General features: G+C 55.1%; 1 protein-coding gene across 1 annotated transcript; it reads right to left on the bottom strand.

Annotated features, from left to right (window-relative positions):
* Positions 1-11,858: 11,858 nt before the first annotated feature.
* Positions 11,859-16,057, bottom strand: PGAM2 (phosphoglycerate mutase 2). The gene is made up of 3 exons (XM_030549500.1): positions 15,572-16,057; positions 13,709-13,889; positions 11,859-12,071 (listed from the first exon to the last, which is right to left on the bottom strand). The coding sequence occupies exons 1-3, from the start codon at positions 16,052-16,054 to the stop codon at positions 11,902-11,904; spliced, it is 834 nt and encodes a 277-aa protein (XP_030405360.1). The 5' UTR covers positions 16,055-16,057; the 3' UTR covers positions 11,859-11,901.
* Between the last annotated feature and the right edge of the window lie 365 nt (positions 16,058-16,422).

Here is a 16,422-nt window from a genome sequence, read left to right on the forward strand (position 1 = left end):
CCCCACCCCCGCACGACCAGGAGTAATGGGGTAGGGTGTGGGGGCAGCACTCTGGGACTGCCTGGCACGTGGAGAGCAGAGCTACTCCAGCCCAGCGTTGCACTGCTCTCCTGGAGAGCTGAGATCATTAGCTCCCTGTGACAGATGCTGACAGGACATAGCCCAGGTCATAGTGAGTCAGTACCAGAGCCAGGAGTGGAAACCAGGGGTCCTGGCTCCTAGGCCCATACACCATCTACTAACCCCAGATCAGCCCTGCATCTACTGCCCACAGCCCACCCCCACAGCATCACCAGGGGCCCCATTTTCACAGCTGGGTGACCCAGCTTTGGGATGGAAAGAGATGGTGTTGGAGGGTAGGGGAGCCCAGGGTTCATGTCTTGTTTCTGCTTGTTTTGCAGCCCTGTCAGATCTGCTTGCCTTGATCCTGCAGAAGGGCACTGGAACAAGGCTGGCTACCTCCCAAGCACCCGCTTGTGGCCTGCCTTGGTGCTGCAGTGGCTCTGCCTCAGTTTCCCCTCTCCAAAAGGCACCTGAACTATTCCCCACCACAGTTCAAAATAATGTTCCCTTTCCAGGGGCCGATTTCAGTTCTGCCAATGAAGTAGTAGAAACAAAGTGTCTGGCTGTCTTTCTGCTCTCTTTCTCTCTCTCTCTTTTCAGCCACAGCCCCCAGGCTTCTTGTCGCTCCGCACACTCCGGCTCAGAAATGCCAGCAAGCCAAAAAAAAAAAATCTGTTGCTGTTCTGGTGCTACTCAGCCATCTTCGCCAGGCCTTTGCTGAAATGTCCCCTTCCCTTCACTCAGGCCTCTCCTGTAGGGGAAAAACCACAAGTTCCATTTTGTTTAGGCATGTCACCATTTTGTTTGTAAGGAGTTGTTGTTTGTCCACCATGTTGGTGTCCTTCTTGAGAGAACTGGCGCCTTTTTCTCTCTATGGTGGGAAAGAGCAAGGGTCACATGGCCTACTTGGAAGTGTTTTTGTTTGTTTGTTTTTGCTTTGGGATCTTGGGGTGGCAAAAAATCCTGGGCCTAGGGGCGGCAAAAATCATGAATCTGCCACTGCCTCTGGACTTGGTGTAGTATGCTGTATACTTCTGTATCTTACCTGTAGTAAATTCCCCTTTGTCCTTATGGGTTTGGGACCTTGACTTTAAGCCAGTTTGTTATGCCAACCTGTACCCGTATGCCCTTTGTATATTGTTTTGCTGCGGGTCCTATACATTGCTGTTTCCTATTTGAGTCACTGTTTAATAAACCAGTTTGCTTTATAGTTAATCCTGTCCTTAGTTTTCTCTCTGTTGATAGATGCGGTTTGGGGGAACGAGTCTGCTGGATGGGGACGCTGAGGTGTGGACCTTAGAGCACATCCAGTTAACCATAGGCAGGAGCTGAGTTCATGGTTAACACTCCCTTATTTATCCCCAAGCCAGGCCTAACTGAACCAGGCAGAGGAAAAGACGGGCCAGCGATGGAGAAATAGAACTCAGGAACAGGTTTGCTGAGTTGGGAAATGAAGATGGAGCACAGCAGGCTGCTGAAGGACAAAGAGCGAGGAAGAAGAGCGAGCAGCTAGTCCTGCAGAAGGAGGGGAGGAGTCGATGGAGGTGACACCAAGTATGAGCCCTAGGAGGACTGCAAGGGCAAATACAAATCGAAAGGAATTGCGACCACCTGCTGTGGGGGATAGACCGCAGAATCACACTGTCGCCAGGAAAAGGCAAGTCTACGTGATTGGAGACTCTTTACTGGGAAGAGTAGATAGGCCTGTAACTAGACCTGATCGGGAGAACAGAAGGATGTGCTGTCTGCCAGGGGCTAAGATACAGGATGTGGACCTGAGGCTGAATACGATCTTAGCGGGAGCGGGAAAGAATCCGTTGATTATCCTTCATGTGGGAACGAATGATACGGCTAGTTACTCGCTGGACTGTATCAAGGAGGACTATGCCAGACTGGGGAAGAGGCTCAAAGACATCGAGGCTCAGGTGATCTTCAGTGGGATTCTGCCGGTTCCTAGAGCGGGGCGACGAAGGAGTGACAAGATTATGGCGATCAACAGATGGCTTAGGGAGTGGTGTTATAAGGAGGGCTTTGGGATGTACGGTCACTGGGAAGCGTTTACGGATAGACGATTGTTCGCTCAGGATGGACTTCATCTAAGCAAGGAGGGAAATAGAATTCTAGGATGGAGGCTCGCCGACCTCATCAAGAGAGCTTTAAACTAGGAAGTTGGGGGAGATGGTTGGGAGATGTTCAGGAGATCTCCACGCCGGAATATAACCTGGAGAGGAAAGTAAACAAAGTGAGAGGGGATACCCTTGCGGTCCCAAGATTTGATCCAAGGAGGAATAGTGGAGTAGAAACCAGAGTAACGGGTGATGCTGGTGGTAAAAGGTCTCTGCACGACGGGGGAAAGAATGTCACTGACGCCAAACGCCGAAAATTAAAAGGTCTGTACACTAATGCGAGGAGCCTAGGTAACAAGATGGAGGAACTGGAGTTACTGGTGCAGGAAGTGAAACCGGATATTATAGGGATAACTGAAACCTGGTGGAATAGTACTCATGACTGGAGCACGGGTATTGAAGGCTATGTGCTGTTTAGAAAGGACAGGAAGAAAGGCAAAGGTGGTGGAGTAGCCTTGTACATCAATGATGAAATTAACTGTAGCGAAATAAGAAGCGATGGAATGGATAAGACAGAGTCTGTCTGGGCAAAAATCACACTGGGTAAAAAAGCAACTAGAGCTTCCCCTGAGATAGTGCTTGGCGTGTGCTACAGACCGCCGGGATCTGATTGGGATATGGATAGAGACCTCTTTAATGTCTTTAATGAAGTAAACACAAAGGGGAAATGTGTGATTATGGGGGACTTCAACTTCCAGGATATAGACTGGAGGACGAGTACTTGCAAGAATAATAGGGGTCAGATTTTTCTGGATGTGATAGCGGATGGATTTCTTCATCAAGTAGTTGAAGTACCTACGAGAGGAGATGCCATTTTAGATTTGGTGTTGGTGAGCAGTGAGGACCTCGTAGAAGAAATGGTGGTAGGGGACAACCTTGGTTCGAGTGACCATGAGCTGATTCAGTTCAAACTAGATGGAAGGATAAACAAATGTAGATCTGGGATTAGGGTTTTTGACTTCTCGAGGGCTAATTTTAAAGAGTTAAGGAAATTAGTTAGGGAAGTGGATTGGACGGAGGAATTAGTGGATTTAAATGTGGAGGAGGCCTGGAATTACTTTAAGTCGCAGCTGCGGAGACTGTCGGAAGCCTGCATCCCGAGAAAGGGGAAAAAAACCATGGGCAGGAGTTGTAGGCCAAACTGGATGAGCAAGCAACTCAGAGAGGGGATTAGACAAAAGCAGAAAGCTTACAGGGAGTGGAAGAACGGCAGGATCAGTAAGGAAAGCTACCTTGGTGAGGTCAGAACATGTAGGGATAAAGTGAGGAAGGCTAAAAGCCGCACTGAACTGGACCTTGCAAAGGGAATCAATACCAATAGTAAAAGGTTCTACAGCCACATAAATAAGAAGAAAACAAAGAAAGAAGAAGTGGGGCCGCTATACACTGAGGATGGAATGGAGGTTAAGGATAACCTAGGCATGGCCCAACATCTAAACAAGTACTTTGCTTCAGTTTTTAATAAGACTAGTGAGGAACCTTGCGATGATGGAGGGATGATAAACGGGAATGTGGATATGGAAGTGGATATTACCGCAACTGAGGTAGAGGCCGTACTTGAACAGCTCGATGGGACGAAGTCGGAGGGCCCGGACAATCTCCATCCGAGGATAATAAAGGAACTGGCGTGTGAAATTGCGAGCCCGTTAGCGAGAATTTTTAAGCAATCGATAAACTCGGGGGTTGTGCCGTATGACTGGAGGATTGCTAATGTAGTTCCTATTTTTAAGAAAGGGAATAGAAGTGATCCGGGTAATTATAGGCCTGTTAGCTTGACGTCTGTAGTATGCAAGATCTTGGAAAAAATTTTAAGGGAGAAAGTAGTTAAGGACACAGAGGCCAATGGTAATTGGGACGAATTGCAACACGGATTTAGTAAAGGTAGATCGTGTCAAACCAATCTGATCTCCTTCTTTGAGAAGATGACGGATTACTTAGATAAAGGAAATGCGGTAGATATAATTTACCTAGATTTCAGTAAGGCGTTCGACACGGTTCCGCACGGGGAACTGTTAGTCAAATTGGAAAAGATGGGAATGAATATGAAAGTTGTAAGGTGGATAAGGAACTGGTTAAAGGGGAGACTCCAGAGGGTCGTATTGAAAGGTGAATTGTCAGGCTGCAAGGAGGTCACTAGTGGAGTCCCTCAAGGATCGGTTTTGGGACCGATCTTATTTAACCTTTTTATTACTGACCTTGGCACAAAGAGCGGGAATGTGCTAATAAAGTTTGCGGATGACACGAAGCTGGGGGGTATTGCTAACACGGAGAAGGACAGGGATACTATTCAGGAAGATCTGAACTACCTTGTAAACTGGAGTAATAGAAATAGGATGAAATACAATAGTGAAAAGTGCAAGGTTATGCATTTAGGAATTAATAATAAGAATTTTGGATATACGTTGGGGGAGCATCAGTTGGAAGCGACGGAGGAGGAGAAGGACCTTGGGGTACTGGTTGATAGCAGGATAACTATGAGTCGCCAATGTGATACGGCTGTTAAAAAAGCAAATGCGATTTTGGGATGCATCAGGCGGGGTATTTCCTGCAAGGATAAGGAGGTGTTAGTACCGTTATACAAGGCGTTGGTGAGACCCCATTTGGAATACTGTGTGCAGTTCTGGTGTCCAATGTTCAAGAAGGATGAATTCAAACTGGAACAGGTTCAGAGACGGGCTACAAGGATGATCCGAGGAATGGAAAAACTGCCTTATGAAAGGAGACTCAAAGAGCTTGGCTTGTTTAGCCTGGCCAAAAGAAGGCTGCGGGAGGATATGCTTGCTCTATATAAATATATCAGGGGGGTTAACATTAGGGAGGGAGAGGAATTATTTAAGTTTAGTACTAACGTAGGCACGAGGACGAATGGGTATAAACTGGATATTAGGAAATTTAGACTTGAAATTAGACGAAGGTTTCTAACCATTAGGGGAGTGAAATTCTGGAACAGCCTTCCGAGGGAAGTAGTGGGGGCAAAAGACTTTCCTGGCTTTAAGACAAAGCTTGATAAGTATATGGAGGGGATGTTATGATAGGATCGTTAATTTGGGCAATTGATCTTGGATTACCACCAGATAGGTCTGCTCAATGGTCTGCGGGGAGATGTTGGATGGAATGGGAACTGAGTTACTGCAGAGAATTCCTTCTTGGGTGCTGGCTGGTGACTCTTGCCCACATGCTCAGGGTTTAGCTGATCGCCATATTTGGGGTCGGGAAGGAATTTTCCTCCAGGGCGGATTGGCAGGGGCCCTGGAGGTTTTCCCCCTTCCCCTGCAGCGTGGGGCACGGGTCGCTTGCTGGTGGTTTCTCTGCAGCTTGAGGTCTTCAAACCAATTTTGAGGATTTCAATAACTCGGTCCTGGGATAGGGGTTGTTATAAAATTGGATGGGTGGGGTTCTGTGGCCTGCCTTGTGCAGGAGGTCAGACTAGATGATCAGATTGGTCCCTTCTGACCTATGAGTCTATGAGTCTATGAGTCACATAAGTCATTATCCTTTTTTCCCACCTGGACAGTGAGTTAACAATGTTGCAGGTGGGGCCGAGAGACCCATTTCCTGTTGAAGGGCCAGCCACCCTGGAACAGACTCCTTGGCAATCTCACATACATTGCTTGGGAGCTCTCTGGTCCCTCACATGAAGAGGCCAGAGTGCCAGATCTTAACAGAGAGCGCTTTCCTTCCACCTGTTTCTCAGGCCTTTGAGTTAAACGGGCATCAAAGCCCAAACAATAAACAAAGTGTTTTAAACAGTCCAGATAAAGCCCCATTCCCAGGATATGCGATGCCTGGTTCCTCCACTCTCTGGCATCTGCCAGGAGAAACAGGGTAGACAAGACCTGAATCCACTTCTCTCCTGAAACATCCACAGGAGCTGGGATTTAGTTGCCCACACTGGGCTCTGCCCTGGTGTACATCTCTGGTGTGGGTCTGCTCTGCGGGGTGCAGATCCTGGCAGTACATCAGCACCTGCTCACCCCACATGCTCGTGACACATGGTTCTTGGCTGGCTGAGTCAGCCTGGAAACGGGAGGCCTGCACCTCCACTTAATCCTCCTGGCCACCCACCTAGCTTGGCTGCTTCTCTTTGCTGCTTTGAGGCTGCAGTCAGTGAGCCCAGATGCAGCAGGATATGATGCTGATCTGTGAGCTCTATGTTACGCCACCCCACACACACTGCAGCGTCCCGTGGCGGCAGGACGGGGGCCAGGGAGTGCTGGGGTGGGGGAGAGGTGAGCTTCAAACCCTCAAGAGCTCTGCTGAGAGGGTTTTGTGGGCCCTGGATGTGTCCGATCATGGCAAGTTTTGGTCTCATAGAGGGAGGCGAGGCCAGGGGCGGGGAGTGATAAGATAGATAGGCATTTGCAGTGCCTTAGGGCTGTCAGCGGAGCCAGCCCCAGGACTGGAGGCCAATGTGATGCCAGAGGCTGGGGGATCCTTGCAGGGAATTCATCTGCTGCTTCTTTGCCAAAGGGGGGGGTCCCCTCTCGGGGGTCCCCACCCCACACAGAACTGCCCTGAGCTGACAATACTGGAAGCGCTGTTTCCCACAGTGCCATGGGTAAGGCGGTGCGGGGGAGAGGGGAGACCTTAAACAGTCTCCCCTACAAGCCTCCATCCCCAGATCTCTCTCTCTGTTTTTATACACTGTGCCCATCACCATGGTATCTGAGCCCCTCTTGGGCGGGCTCAGGCCTCCACCAGAGTTTGGTCTGGAGAAGCTCAGCCCCCGGGGGAGGTGTAGCTGCAGCTACAGGCTAGTGTATGAGTCCTCCCCACTGTCTCAGCACTGGGGGCTCACTGGACCAGAAGATGCCAGCAGTGCTCAGTCCTTTCCCCAGTGGGGTGTGATGCATGCAGCTGTCAGCAATGCTCATTGTTCTTGCGTTTAGGGCTGGGATGAAGTAGAGACAAAAGCAGGAACTGCAAACTCCTGCCTGGTTGCAGGCCAGGAAGGGGCAAGGCTGACTCATCCAGGCGCTCCCTGATGTGAAATGGAGCTGATTAGCATGCCAGCCCTGAGCCAGGGCAGGCAAGGTGACCAGCACATGGAAACCAGTTCAGGGACTCGCCCATGAACTCCTGAACTGAGCAGAGGAGCCCTCAGGAATGACTGCTCTGCAGAGCGTGTTCACTGGGGACTCCGGGAGGCCTGGGTATCCCAGTGAGAGGGAGGTGGGGCTCTTCCTGTGCCATTGAGTGAGAAGCAGCGGGTCTTAGAGAGGCAGGCAGCGGAGGGGACGCGGGGCAGCGGCACAGGTGGGGCGAGAAACAAGGGGCCATGGCAGTGGTGTAACGCTGACAGACCACGGTCGTTGGCGGGTGGGCTCAAACCGGGGCCCTCTGGAGCTTAGAGCATGAGCCTCTACCACATGAACTAAAAGCCAGCTGGCTGTTAGGTAAGGGTGTGAAGCAGACTTATTTAACTCTCTCTAAGTGGTCTCAGTGCCACTGGATGGGACAGAACACCACATCCATAAAGTGTGTGGGTTACAGGGGCACAGGTTTTAAGGAGGCGTTTGGAGGAGGGAGGGTGCCCACCTAGGGCACAAGCAGTGGGAGGCTGGTCTGGGCATGGGCGGCTGGGTGTGGGAGGAGAGGACAAGAGCAGGAGGATGGAAGCAGAGTGATATCCAGCCATGCCTGGGGCCACATGGTCCCTGGGATCAGAGCAAGTGTGGCCATGTGTGATAAATGAAAGGGGTGGGGGTAGCTCCCTTTTATGGACACCCAGCCAGCCAGTTAGTCGTAAAATCCCTCTTGGTAGCTGTTCTCTGTTTGCTTTACCTGTACAGAATTAAAAGTCCCCCAGGTAAAGAAAAGGAGTGGGTACCTGACCAAAAGAGCCAATGGGAAGGTAGAATTTTTTAAAATTAGGAAAGAAACTTTCTCTTTGTCTGTTGTTCTCTCTGGGCTGCAGGGACACAGAGCAGCAATGCTATAAGCAGGAATGCTGTGGAAGGTTTGAACCAGGTATGAAAAATTATCTTTCCTACCTAGAAGGAATCATTGGGACAGGGAAAGTTTAGCTAGATGTGATCATGTTTATTTCTTTATTTTGGCTTGTGGCTCTCTGTGCTAACCCCAGATGCTTTTCTTTGCTTGTAACCTTTAAGCTGAACCCCCAAGAAAGCTAGTTTAGGTGCTTAATTTTTGGAATTGCTCCTTTAAAATCTAGCAAATGCCTAAGTCCCAGATGTATTTTCTTCCTTTTTGTTTTTAATAAAATTTACCTTTTTAAAGAACAGGATTGGATTTTTGGTGTCCTAAGAGGTTTGTGCATATGTTGTTTAATTAGCTGGTGGCCACAGCTAATTTCCTTTGTTTTCTTCTCAGCTGTTCCCCAGAGGGGGCGTGAAAAGGCTTGAGGGTACCCCACAGGGAGGAATTCCCAAGTGTTCCTTCCTGGGTTCAAGGGGGTTTTTGCATTTGGGTGGTGGCAGCGTTTACCGAACCAAGGTCCGAGAAGAGCTGTAACCTTGGGAGTTCAATACAAGCCTGGTGTGGCCAGTATTAATTTTTTAAATCACTGCGGGCCCCCACCTTCTGCACTCGAAGTGACAGAGTAGGAAATCAGCTTTGACACCATGGCATCCCGGACACCTGGGGCCAGACAACAGCTGCCAAGGAGCTGCCAAGGGCTGCTCCTACTTGTGCTGAAGAGCCAGAGAGTGCACACTGGGGGTAACAGCCTGATTTGCCTTCTGGGTTAGCTCTCCCACAATGCACTGTGGCCAGGGACTCCCATGATTCACTCCCTGCCATCTCCAAGGGGGAAGACCCTGGTGGCACCAAGAGGGACGTAGTCTGCCCAGTGGGTGGAGAACAGGAGCCCGAAGGACTAGGGCCACACGCACTGCAGTCGCCTTGCCAAAGTGAAATATTTCCATTTTCAATTTTTTATCCAAAATTGTCTGCATTTTCTTGCCTCCCCTCCCACACAGGTCTGCAGGCAGGGTCCAGGCAAACCCAGGGAGACAGTGGGAAAACCCAGTAAGGGCTCTCCAGAGTTTGGCGGGTCCAGATGAGATTTTTAGCTCCGCTATTGGACGTCCTGTTCCTGGAATCACAACTAACTCCAGGCACGTCCGTGCTATGGAACAAGGAGTTTGGCCAGGGAGTAACCAACATCACAGTGTGGAGGCACTAGCAAGTCAAAGTAAACGCGAGGGGGTGCTGGGATTCAGACACTGGACCCCAGACCGTGGTCTGCTGAAAAATAGTATCTCTTGAAGCATGGCCATCTGCCCAGTGCATGCACACACACACACGCACCAGATGGGCTGGAACAGCAGCCTCTGACCTGCTCCACATCAACTGTACAGGGGCTGCCCCCGCTGAGGGCTAGGCCAGCTGCCCCATCCACACAGAGAAGAAGCATGCAGGCCCCTAGCCTGGCTCCTCTGTGGGGATGCAAGTGGGGAGGGCGGGAAGCAGGGGCCAAACAGCAGCAGCTGGAGGAGAAGAGGAAAGGAGGGGGAGCAAGGGGAAAGGGAGAGAGAAGCTAGTGAAGGAGAAGAAATGCCCCAGGAAAGAAAGAGGAGGAATGAAGGAAACAGCCAGAACCAGCCAGACACGGAGTGGGGGTGGGGGGCAGTCTGTGTTTATTTCTCTTGGTGCCACGGTGTGGTGGATGCCTTGTGAGGGGCACTTAGAGTAGGTTGCTATGAGGTCTAGCATGAGCCTCTGCCCCATTGTCAGAGGATACAAGCAGGAGACACACAAACCCACAGCTGGAGCAGCAGATGGCAGCAAGCCCAGAGCTGAGCCATTTGCCTGCCAGCTGGGAGGAGATCAGGATGCATGGCCGTCTAGACAGGTGGACAAGCCCTGCTTCCTCTCTGCTGCTCCCCACAGCCAGGCCTGGTGGCAGCGGCAATAGCGCCCAGCTCTAAAAGCCCAGGTCTTTGTACAGAGGAGGCCCAGAAGTTGTTAGCAGTACAGGATCTATGACACACAGCTTGGTGGTTCCACATCTACCCTCTAGAGGGCAGTGGTGTCATCAGGGGCGGCTCTATGTTTTTTGCCGCCCCAAGCACGGCAGTCAGGTGGCCTTCAGCAGCACACCTGTGGGCGGTCAGCTGGTCATGTGGATTCAGCGGCATTTCTGCGGGTGATCTGCCGGTTCCCATGCCTTCAGCATACCCACCACCGAATTGCTGCCGAAACCGCGGGACTGGCAGACCTCCCACAGGCATGCCGCCAAAGGCTGCCTGACTGCCACCCTCACGGCAACCAGCACACCCCCACCCCATGATTTGCAGCCCCAGGCACACGCTTGCTGCACTGGTGCCTGGAGCTGCCCCTGGCTACAGCCCCACAAGCCTTTCTATGGCTGGCTCTGCCCTCTGTGTCCTATACACCAAGCTGTGTTGTGCCCACGTGGCACCGTGTGCCCCACCATCTTCTCTGCCCTGGCACCTCTTCCGGGGCCCCTCCTTACACAAATACTGGCTGCACCCTGAGGGATGTTTGTGAAGTGTGAAGTCCGCTATAATCTGGTCCACGGAAAAGAGCCTATTAATGTGCTGGTTAATGGGGTCATTCTTTCAGCTCACAGGTAGCAGCCTGTGCTTTGGTGCTGAAGGCCTAGGATTCAAACCCAGCTGGTGGCCTATGAAGAAGGTTTCTAGATCCCTCCGGCATGGTAGCTGCTCCAGGCCCAGGCAGTAGGGTTCAGCCTCCTTCTCCAGGAAAAATGACTCATCTCAAGGACAGGCAGTACCAGGCCCCCTGTTCATATAAACAGGAGCAACGCCAGGGTCTTTGACGCCCTAGGCGGGGGTCCTTCTGTGCTCCTGGTCCTCAGGGCACTTCGGTGGCAGGTCCTGGAGCGAGTGAAGGACCCGCCGCAGAATTGCCGCCGAAGACCCGGAGCGCGGAAGGAACCCCCGCCGCCGAATTGCCGCCCCCGCAAATCCTGGGCCTAAATGGAAGCGCCGGACCTGCATACAGACCCAGAAGCTCTCACTCTGCTTGTCCCAGAGCCGCTCTCACTCCCTGCTGGGAGCCCAAAGAGAACCTGCCAGGGAGTGGCACTTAGTCCCCTGCTACAGGTTGGGACAGCCTTATGGCTTTGTAACCCCTCCCTGGCTACACGGGGCCCTCACACCAATGGGCCTCAAGGCCAGCCCCACTTCTCCCTCTCATCGAGAAGGGAGCAGCATAGCCAGACCCCCAAGCTGCCCTCCCCCAGCACGCTGGATCCTCCTCCACAGCCTCCAAGCTTTGACAAGCCCTGAGTTCCCAGGGGTGCCAAGCACCAAACTTTCCCTCTGCCACTGGGCGAGGGCCCCCAGGCTGTGTCAAGTGAGGTCCACCCCAAGCTGGATCACCCAGGCTGTAGGTGGACCCCCAAACACCCCTCTCCCCTCCTGGGCTACATACCCCCCCAGGCTGTTCCAGGCCCCAGCCCCCTACCACTGGGCTACATAGCCCCCCCAGGCTGTGCCTGGCTCCAGCCCCCCCGCCACTGGGCTACATACCCCCCCAAGCTGTTCCAGGCTCCAGCCCCCCCACCACTGGGCTACATACTCTCCCCAGGCTGTGCCTGGCCCCAGCCTCCCACCACTGGGCTACATACTCCCTCCAGCTGTTGCAGGCCCTGAGGCCCCTGTTCCACAAGCTGCGCCAGGCCCCCAGGGGCCCCATGCCCACACCGCACTCACTCAGTTGGGTTTCACGGGTTTATTGCCCTAGCTGCTCTCCCCACCCCTCACTTCTGGACCTTGCCCTGGGCAGCCACAGCCTCCATGGCCTTGCGCACGGTCTCCTCATCACCCAGGAACTGCATGGGCTTGGTGGGCTTCAGGCTCTCATCCAGGTCGTACACGATGGGGATCCCGGTTGGCAAGTTCAGCTCCATGATGGCAGCGTCAGACATTCCTGTAGGGAGAGCCAGGGAAAGGGCTGGGGGCAGGATGGTTAGACAGGCCCGTGGCTCCTGCTGCCTCCCTTGCTGCCCACTGGGGCTGCCCCAGCACAGAGACACCAGGCACTTTCCCACTGCACAGCAACAAAGTTACAGCGCCTCCTGCTGGCAGAGGCAGAAACACAGCCAGCGAGGTGGCAGTGCCGGCTGTGGGGGGAGCCCCCTTGCCACTCCAGCCCCAGCCTGTCCCAGCAAGGGGCACTGTGGAGGGTGGGGCAGGGAACTGGCTGTGGGGAGAGCTTCCGGCTACTCCAGCCCCAGCCTGTCCCAGCAAGGGGCACTGTGGAGGGCGGGGCAGGGAACTGGCTGTGGGGAGAGCTTCCGGCTACTCCAGCCCCATCCTGTCCCAGCAGGGGGCGCTGTGGGGGGGGGCAGGGCAGGGCGCTGGCTGTGGGGGGAGCTTCTGGCTACTCCAGCTCTGCCCTCTCCCAGCAGGGGGCATTGTGGGGGGCAGGGTAGGGCACTGGTTGTGGAGGTAGTTCCCAGTTACTTCAGCCCCATCCTCTCCCAGCAGGGGGCGCTGTGGGGAGTCCCCTGAGGAGCTGCCTCACAGCTCACAGGCTGGGTCCTGCAGCTCCATCCACTTGCATCTGAAAAAGCTCCTTGGAATCCCTCAGTGACCTTTAGGGCGGGGGCTCACAGAGGCCAGGGAAACCGAATCCCAGCGTCAGAATTGGAGGGGGAGGCCGGTCAGCGTGGAAACCAGACCCCACACAGAGCCTTGAAATGTGACGCCCGCCTCTAAATAGCAACAACCTTCTGCGGCAGCTGGTCGTGGAGCTGCCAGCTCCTACTCCCCCCTGCCTCCATGAGGATCACTTGGGCCTCGGATATGCAGCGTACCCATCCTGGGCTGCTCCTGCGCCGGAACTGGGAGTCGCTCACTGCTGGTGCTGCACCAGGCTCCTCACCTGCCCACTGATCAGACCTCCCAGCCCCAGAACATCAGCCTCATGATACAATGGGGGAAACTGAGACACAGAGGGGGTGGAGGAGTTGCCCCCCGGACTCCTGATGCCCATTATAGACCTAGCCCATCTCTAGCTACAGGTCCCAGGGTGGATAAGACCTGCTGCCCCTGCCCCCCGGACTCTTGATGCCCATTATAGACCTAGCCCATCTCTAGCTACAGGTCCCAGGGTGGATAAGACCTGCTGCCCCTACAGCCCATCCCAGCTGGTTTGGAGGCTTACAGCCTTTAACCAAATCGGGGGAGGGGGGGAGTTTGGGGGGCACCTCCCTGCTGGGTCCCTTCTAGTTGCACAACAACTCCTTTCTCGGCACTCCTTTCCCCCCTTCCTCGCCAGGTCCCCTAGCAGAGCAGTCTCCTGCCCGCTGGCTGGGAAACCAGCCCCCACGGCTCGCTGGCAGCCCTGCTAATCACCTTGGGAACCCTCTCTCCCCCAGAGCAAGGTGAAAGGCAGGGAATTTCCAGGTGGCAGATGGGGACCAGTTTGGCCCCCATGTCCCCAGGAGCAGACGCCAAGGCTAGAGGGAACAAGCCCTGAGAATCTTATAAAGGGCGCATAGCTAGGAGAGCATGGGGCCTGGCACCTGGCCCAGCTAAAGGTCATTCGTCAGGGGGCCGTACCCTCCAGGTGCTTGACGATGCCGCGCAGGCTGTTTCCGTGGGCGGCGATCAGCACCCTCTTGCCGGCTTTGATCTGGGGGACGATCTCCTCATTCCAGAAGGGCAGGGCACGGGTGATGGTGTCTTTGAGGCTCTCACACGTGGGCAGCTCCCCGGGCTTCAGACCTGCGTAGCGCCTCTCCTAGGGGGAAGAGGAGACACCCTGGTAGCGCTAGGGACACAAGCCCCACTTGCTCCAACACTCCCTCCCCCAGGGTCGCCAGCCCAGGGGCAGAGGCAGGGTGGGGGACACAATTGGGCTGGACACCTGGGTAACAACAAACATTTTAACATGAGAGGGGAACAGGCCCCTACTCCCCAGCCCTCCTGGAGCTCAGCCAGAGGCAAGAGACTAGGGGTGGGTTTCTAATCAGAACCAAAGCTGGGCTCAGCCCAGAACCCGGCGTGAGTCTGTTGCTTGAAGGGGCTGGATTACCGGGGTCTCCTTGCTAGCCCCTTCCCACAGTATATGAGCTGCCCTCCCCCACCACGCAAGGCACCCAAACCTCCCACCCAGATTGGCACCCCAGGGCCTGTACCACCCTGTCCCCAGCTTCGCTCCCAGAGACAGATCTGGCCTGGCGGCTTCTGGCAGGGTGGGATCCTAGTTCCTACCCATCCCTGTCCCAATCCCACAGCAGGGATTAGCTAGACAATGGCCCTAGCAGACTATTTACCCTGCAGAGACAGGCTGGCTGGCTGGCGCCATCACCCCTCCTGTATGTGTGGGGTTGGGGGGAAGGGCTGCGAGGCCATGCACAGGGACTCCACTGTCAGCCCAACCCCATGTGTGGCCCTGCCAGGATGGGCCAACTGTGCTTGAGAACAATAGATCAGCCTGATCATCTTGCCCAAGGGATGGGGGTCTCCCCAGCCTGATGTCCCCCAGCACTGAGATGGGGATTCTGGGGGGGCTGCCCCAGAGAGCTTTGCCAACAGCCACACAGCTGATGCCCATCCTGAAGGCCCTGTGCCCACCAGCTTGGTGGGGGCTTCGTGCCACAGACCCGGTGTCTGTGCCGGGAGAGGTCGGGCAGCAGCTGCACCAGCCCAGCTGCTTGGTGAGAGCCTCAGGCATCTCTCTGCACCCTGATCCGGCCTCTCCCATGTCCTGGGAGGGAGAGGCCAGGGGCCAGTGCTGGGAGAGCATGTGCTCTCCTGTCCCTATGCCTCCCCAGATCCTTGATTGCTTAGCAAAAAGCCCTGTGCTCCCCCAGCAAACCCTCTCCCCGAGCACTGACTCAGCAACCCCCAGCACCTGCTGCCCCTGCCAGGGGTGTCAGCCCACCGGGAAGCAAATGCTTCCATCTGCCTCTCCCAGTGCAACCCTGCACCAATGCAGCTGGCTGGGCACCCCCTAGCTCTCCCCCGGGGTCAGGAGCGCCACCAGCTTTTTTGCTGCCGTAGGCAGCAGAAGGGCGCCCCCTCCCCGAAATGCTGCTCCCAACCAGGGTGGCCAAAGATCCGGCTGCCGCGGTCGCTGCCCCCCAAATGTTAGTGCCCTAGGCGACCTCCTAGGTCACCTAATAGGTTGCGCCAGCCCTGCCTGGGGTACCAGGCTGGGCACCCTCCCCATCTTCAGCCCAGACTGCTGAGCAAGACATCAGGCTGGCACTCGCTGCCCCCTCATCTGAAACTCATCCACCTCACTGAAACCCAGCTGGCACTCCCTCTGTCTCCCCCCTCCCATCCAGCTCCCAGGGGATCCGGCTAGTATCCCCACCCCTCCTTTCCTGGGTGCCCAGCTAGCAAGCCCCCCAGTCCTCCTCCCCGCCAACCCAGGTGCTTGGTTGCTCCTCCCCGGGGTGCCCGGCTGACACTCACCTTGCTGATGACCTGGTAGTAGGGGTGCTGCTCGTCCATGGGGGGAGGGGGAATGTCGTAGGAGCGCCGCCAGATCTTCACCTGCTCCTCGCCATGCCGGGCAGCGGTCTCGGCCTTGTTGAGGCCAGTCAGGCCCCCGTAGTGGCGCTCATTGAGGTGCCAGGTGCGCACCACGGGCAGCCACATCTGGTCGATGCCATCCAGGATGGCCCAGAGGGTGCGGATGGCCCTCTTCAGCACCGAGGTGTAGCAGATGTCGAACTGGTAGCCTGCCTCCCGGAGGGCCTGGGCCCCACACCGCGCCTCCTCTGCCCCCTTCTCGCTCAGGTCAGCATCGAACCAGCCACAGAAGCGGTTCTCCTGGTTCCAGGTGCTTTCGCCGTGGCGCACTATCACCAGCCGGTGGGTCGACATCTTTAGAGCAGGGAGGGCAGCGTGCCCGGAGAACCCAGCTCTGTGGCAGCAGCAACAGCACCTCCTCATGGCCCTGTGTGCCCCTTTTATACCCCACCAGCCCAATCAGCACCCACTCCGGGGCAGACAGACAGTTGTAGGCAGCCAGTTACGGTGCTGCTGGGAGGGCAGATCCCCCGCTTCTTCCCAGGCTCCAGTAACAGCCAGGCCAGGGGCTCCCTCACCGTTCCAGGACAGAAATAGCCCGGAGCTGGGCAGCCTTGTGACCTTGGCTGTTGGAGTCGCCTGGAAGAGGGGGCTGGGCCCAGGACCCGGCTACAGAGTAACACTTCAGTCTGGGGGCAGAGAATGGTTCGAGGCAAAGCTGCTTCTCCAGCCTAGGAGGGCCAGTGGCCCCTAGGCCTCTTTGGAGAGGTGGCAGTGTGGATGCAAAGGGT

Source organism: Gopherus evgoodei, chromosome 2 (genome assembly GCF_007399415.2).
Source record: "Gopherus evgoodei ecotype Sinaloan lineage chromosome 2, rGopEvg1_v1.p, whole genome shotgun sequence".
In the NCBI taxonomy this organism is placed as follows: Eukaryota; Metazoa; Chordata; order Testudines; family Testudinidae; genus Gopherus; species Gopherus evgoodei.

Excerpts from the sequence above, each read along its gene's own strand:
- PGAM2 (XM_030549500.1), bottom strand. The coding sequence starts at position 16,054 with ATGAGGAGGTGCTGTTGCTGCTGCCACAGAGCTGGGTTCTCCGGGCAC. Across the intron at positions 13,890-15,571 it reads ACTACCAGGTCATCAGCAAG|GAGAGGCGCTACGCAGGTCT; the intron begins GTGAGTGTCAGC and ends TCTTCCCCCTAG. Across the intron at positions 12,072-13,708 it reads CATCGTCAAGCACCTGGAGG|GAATGTCTGACGCTGCCATC; the intron begins GTACGGCCCCCT and ends CTCTCCCTACAG.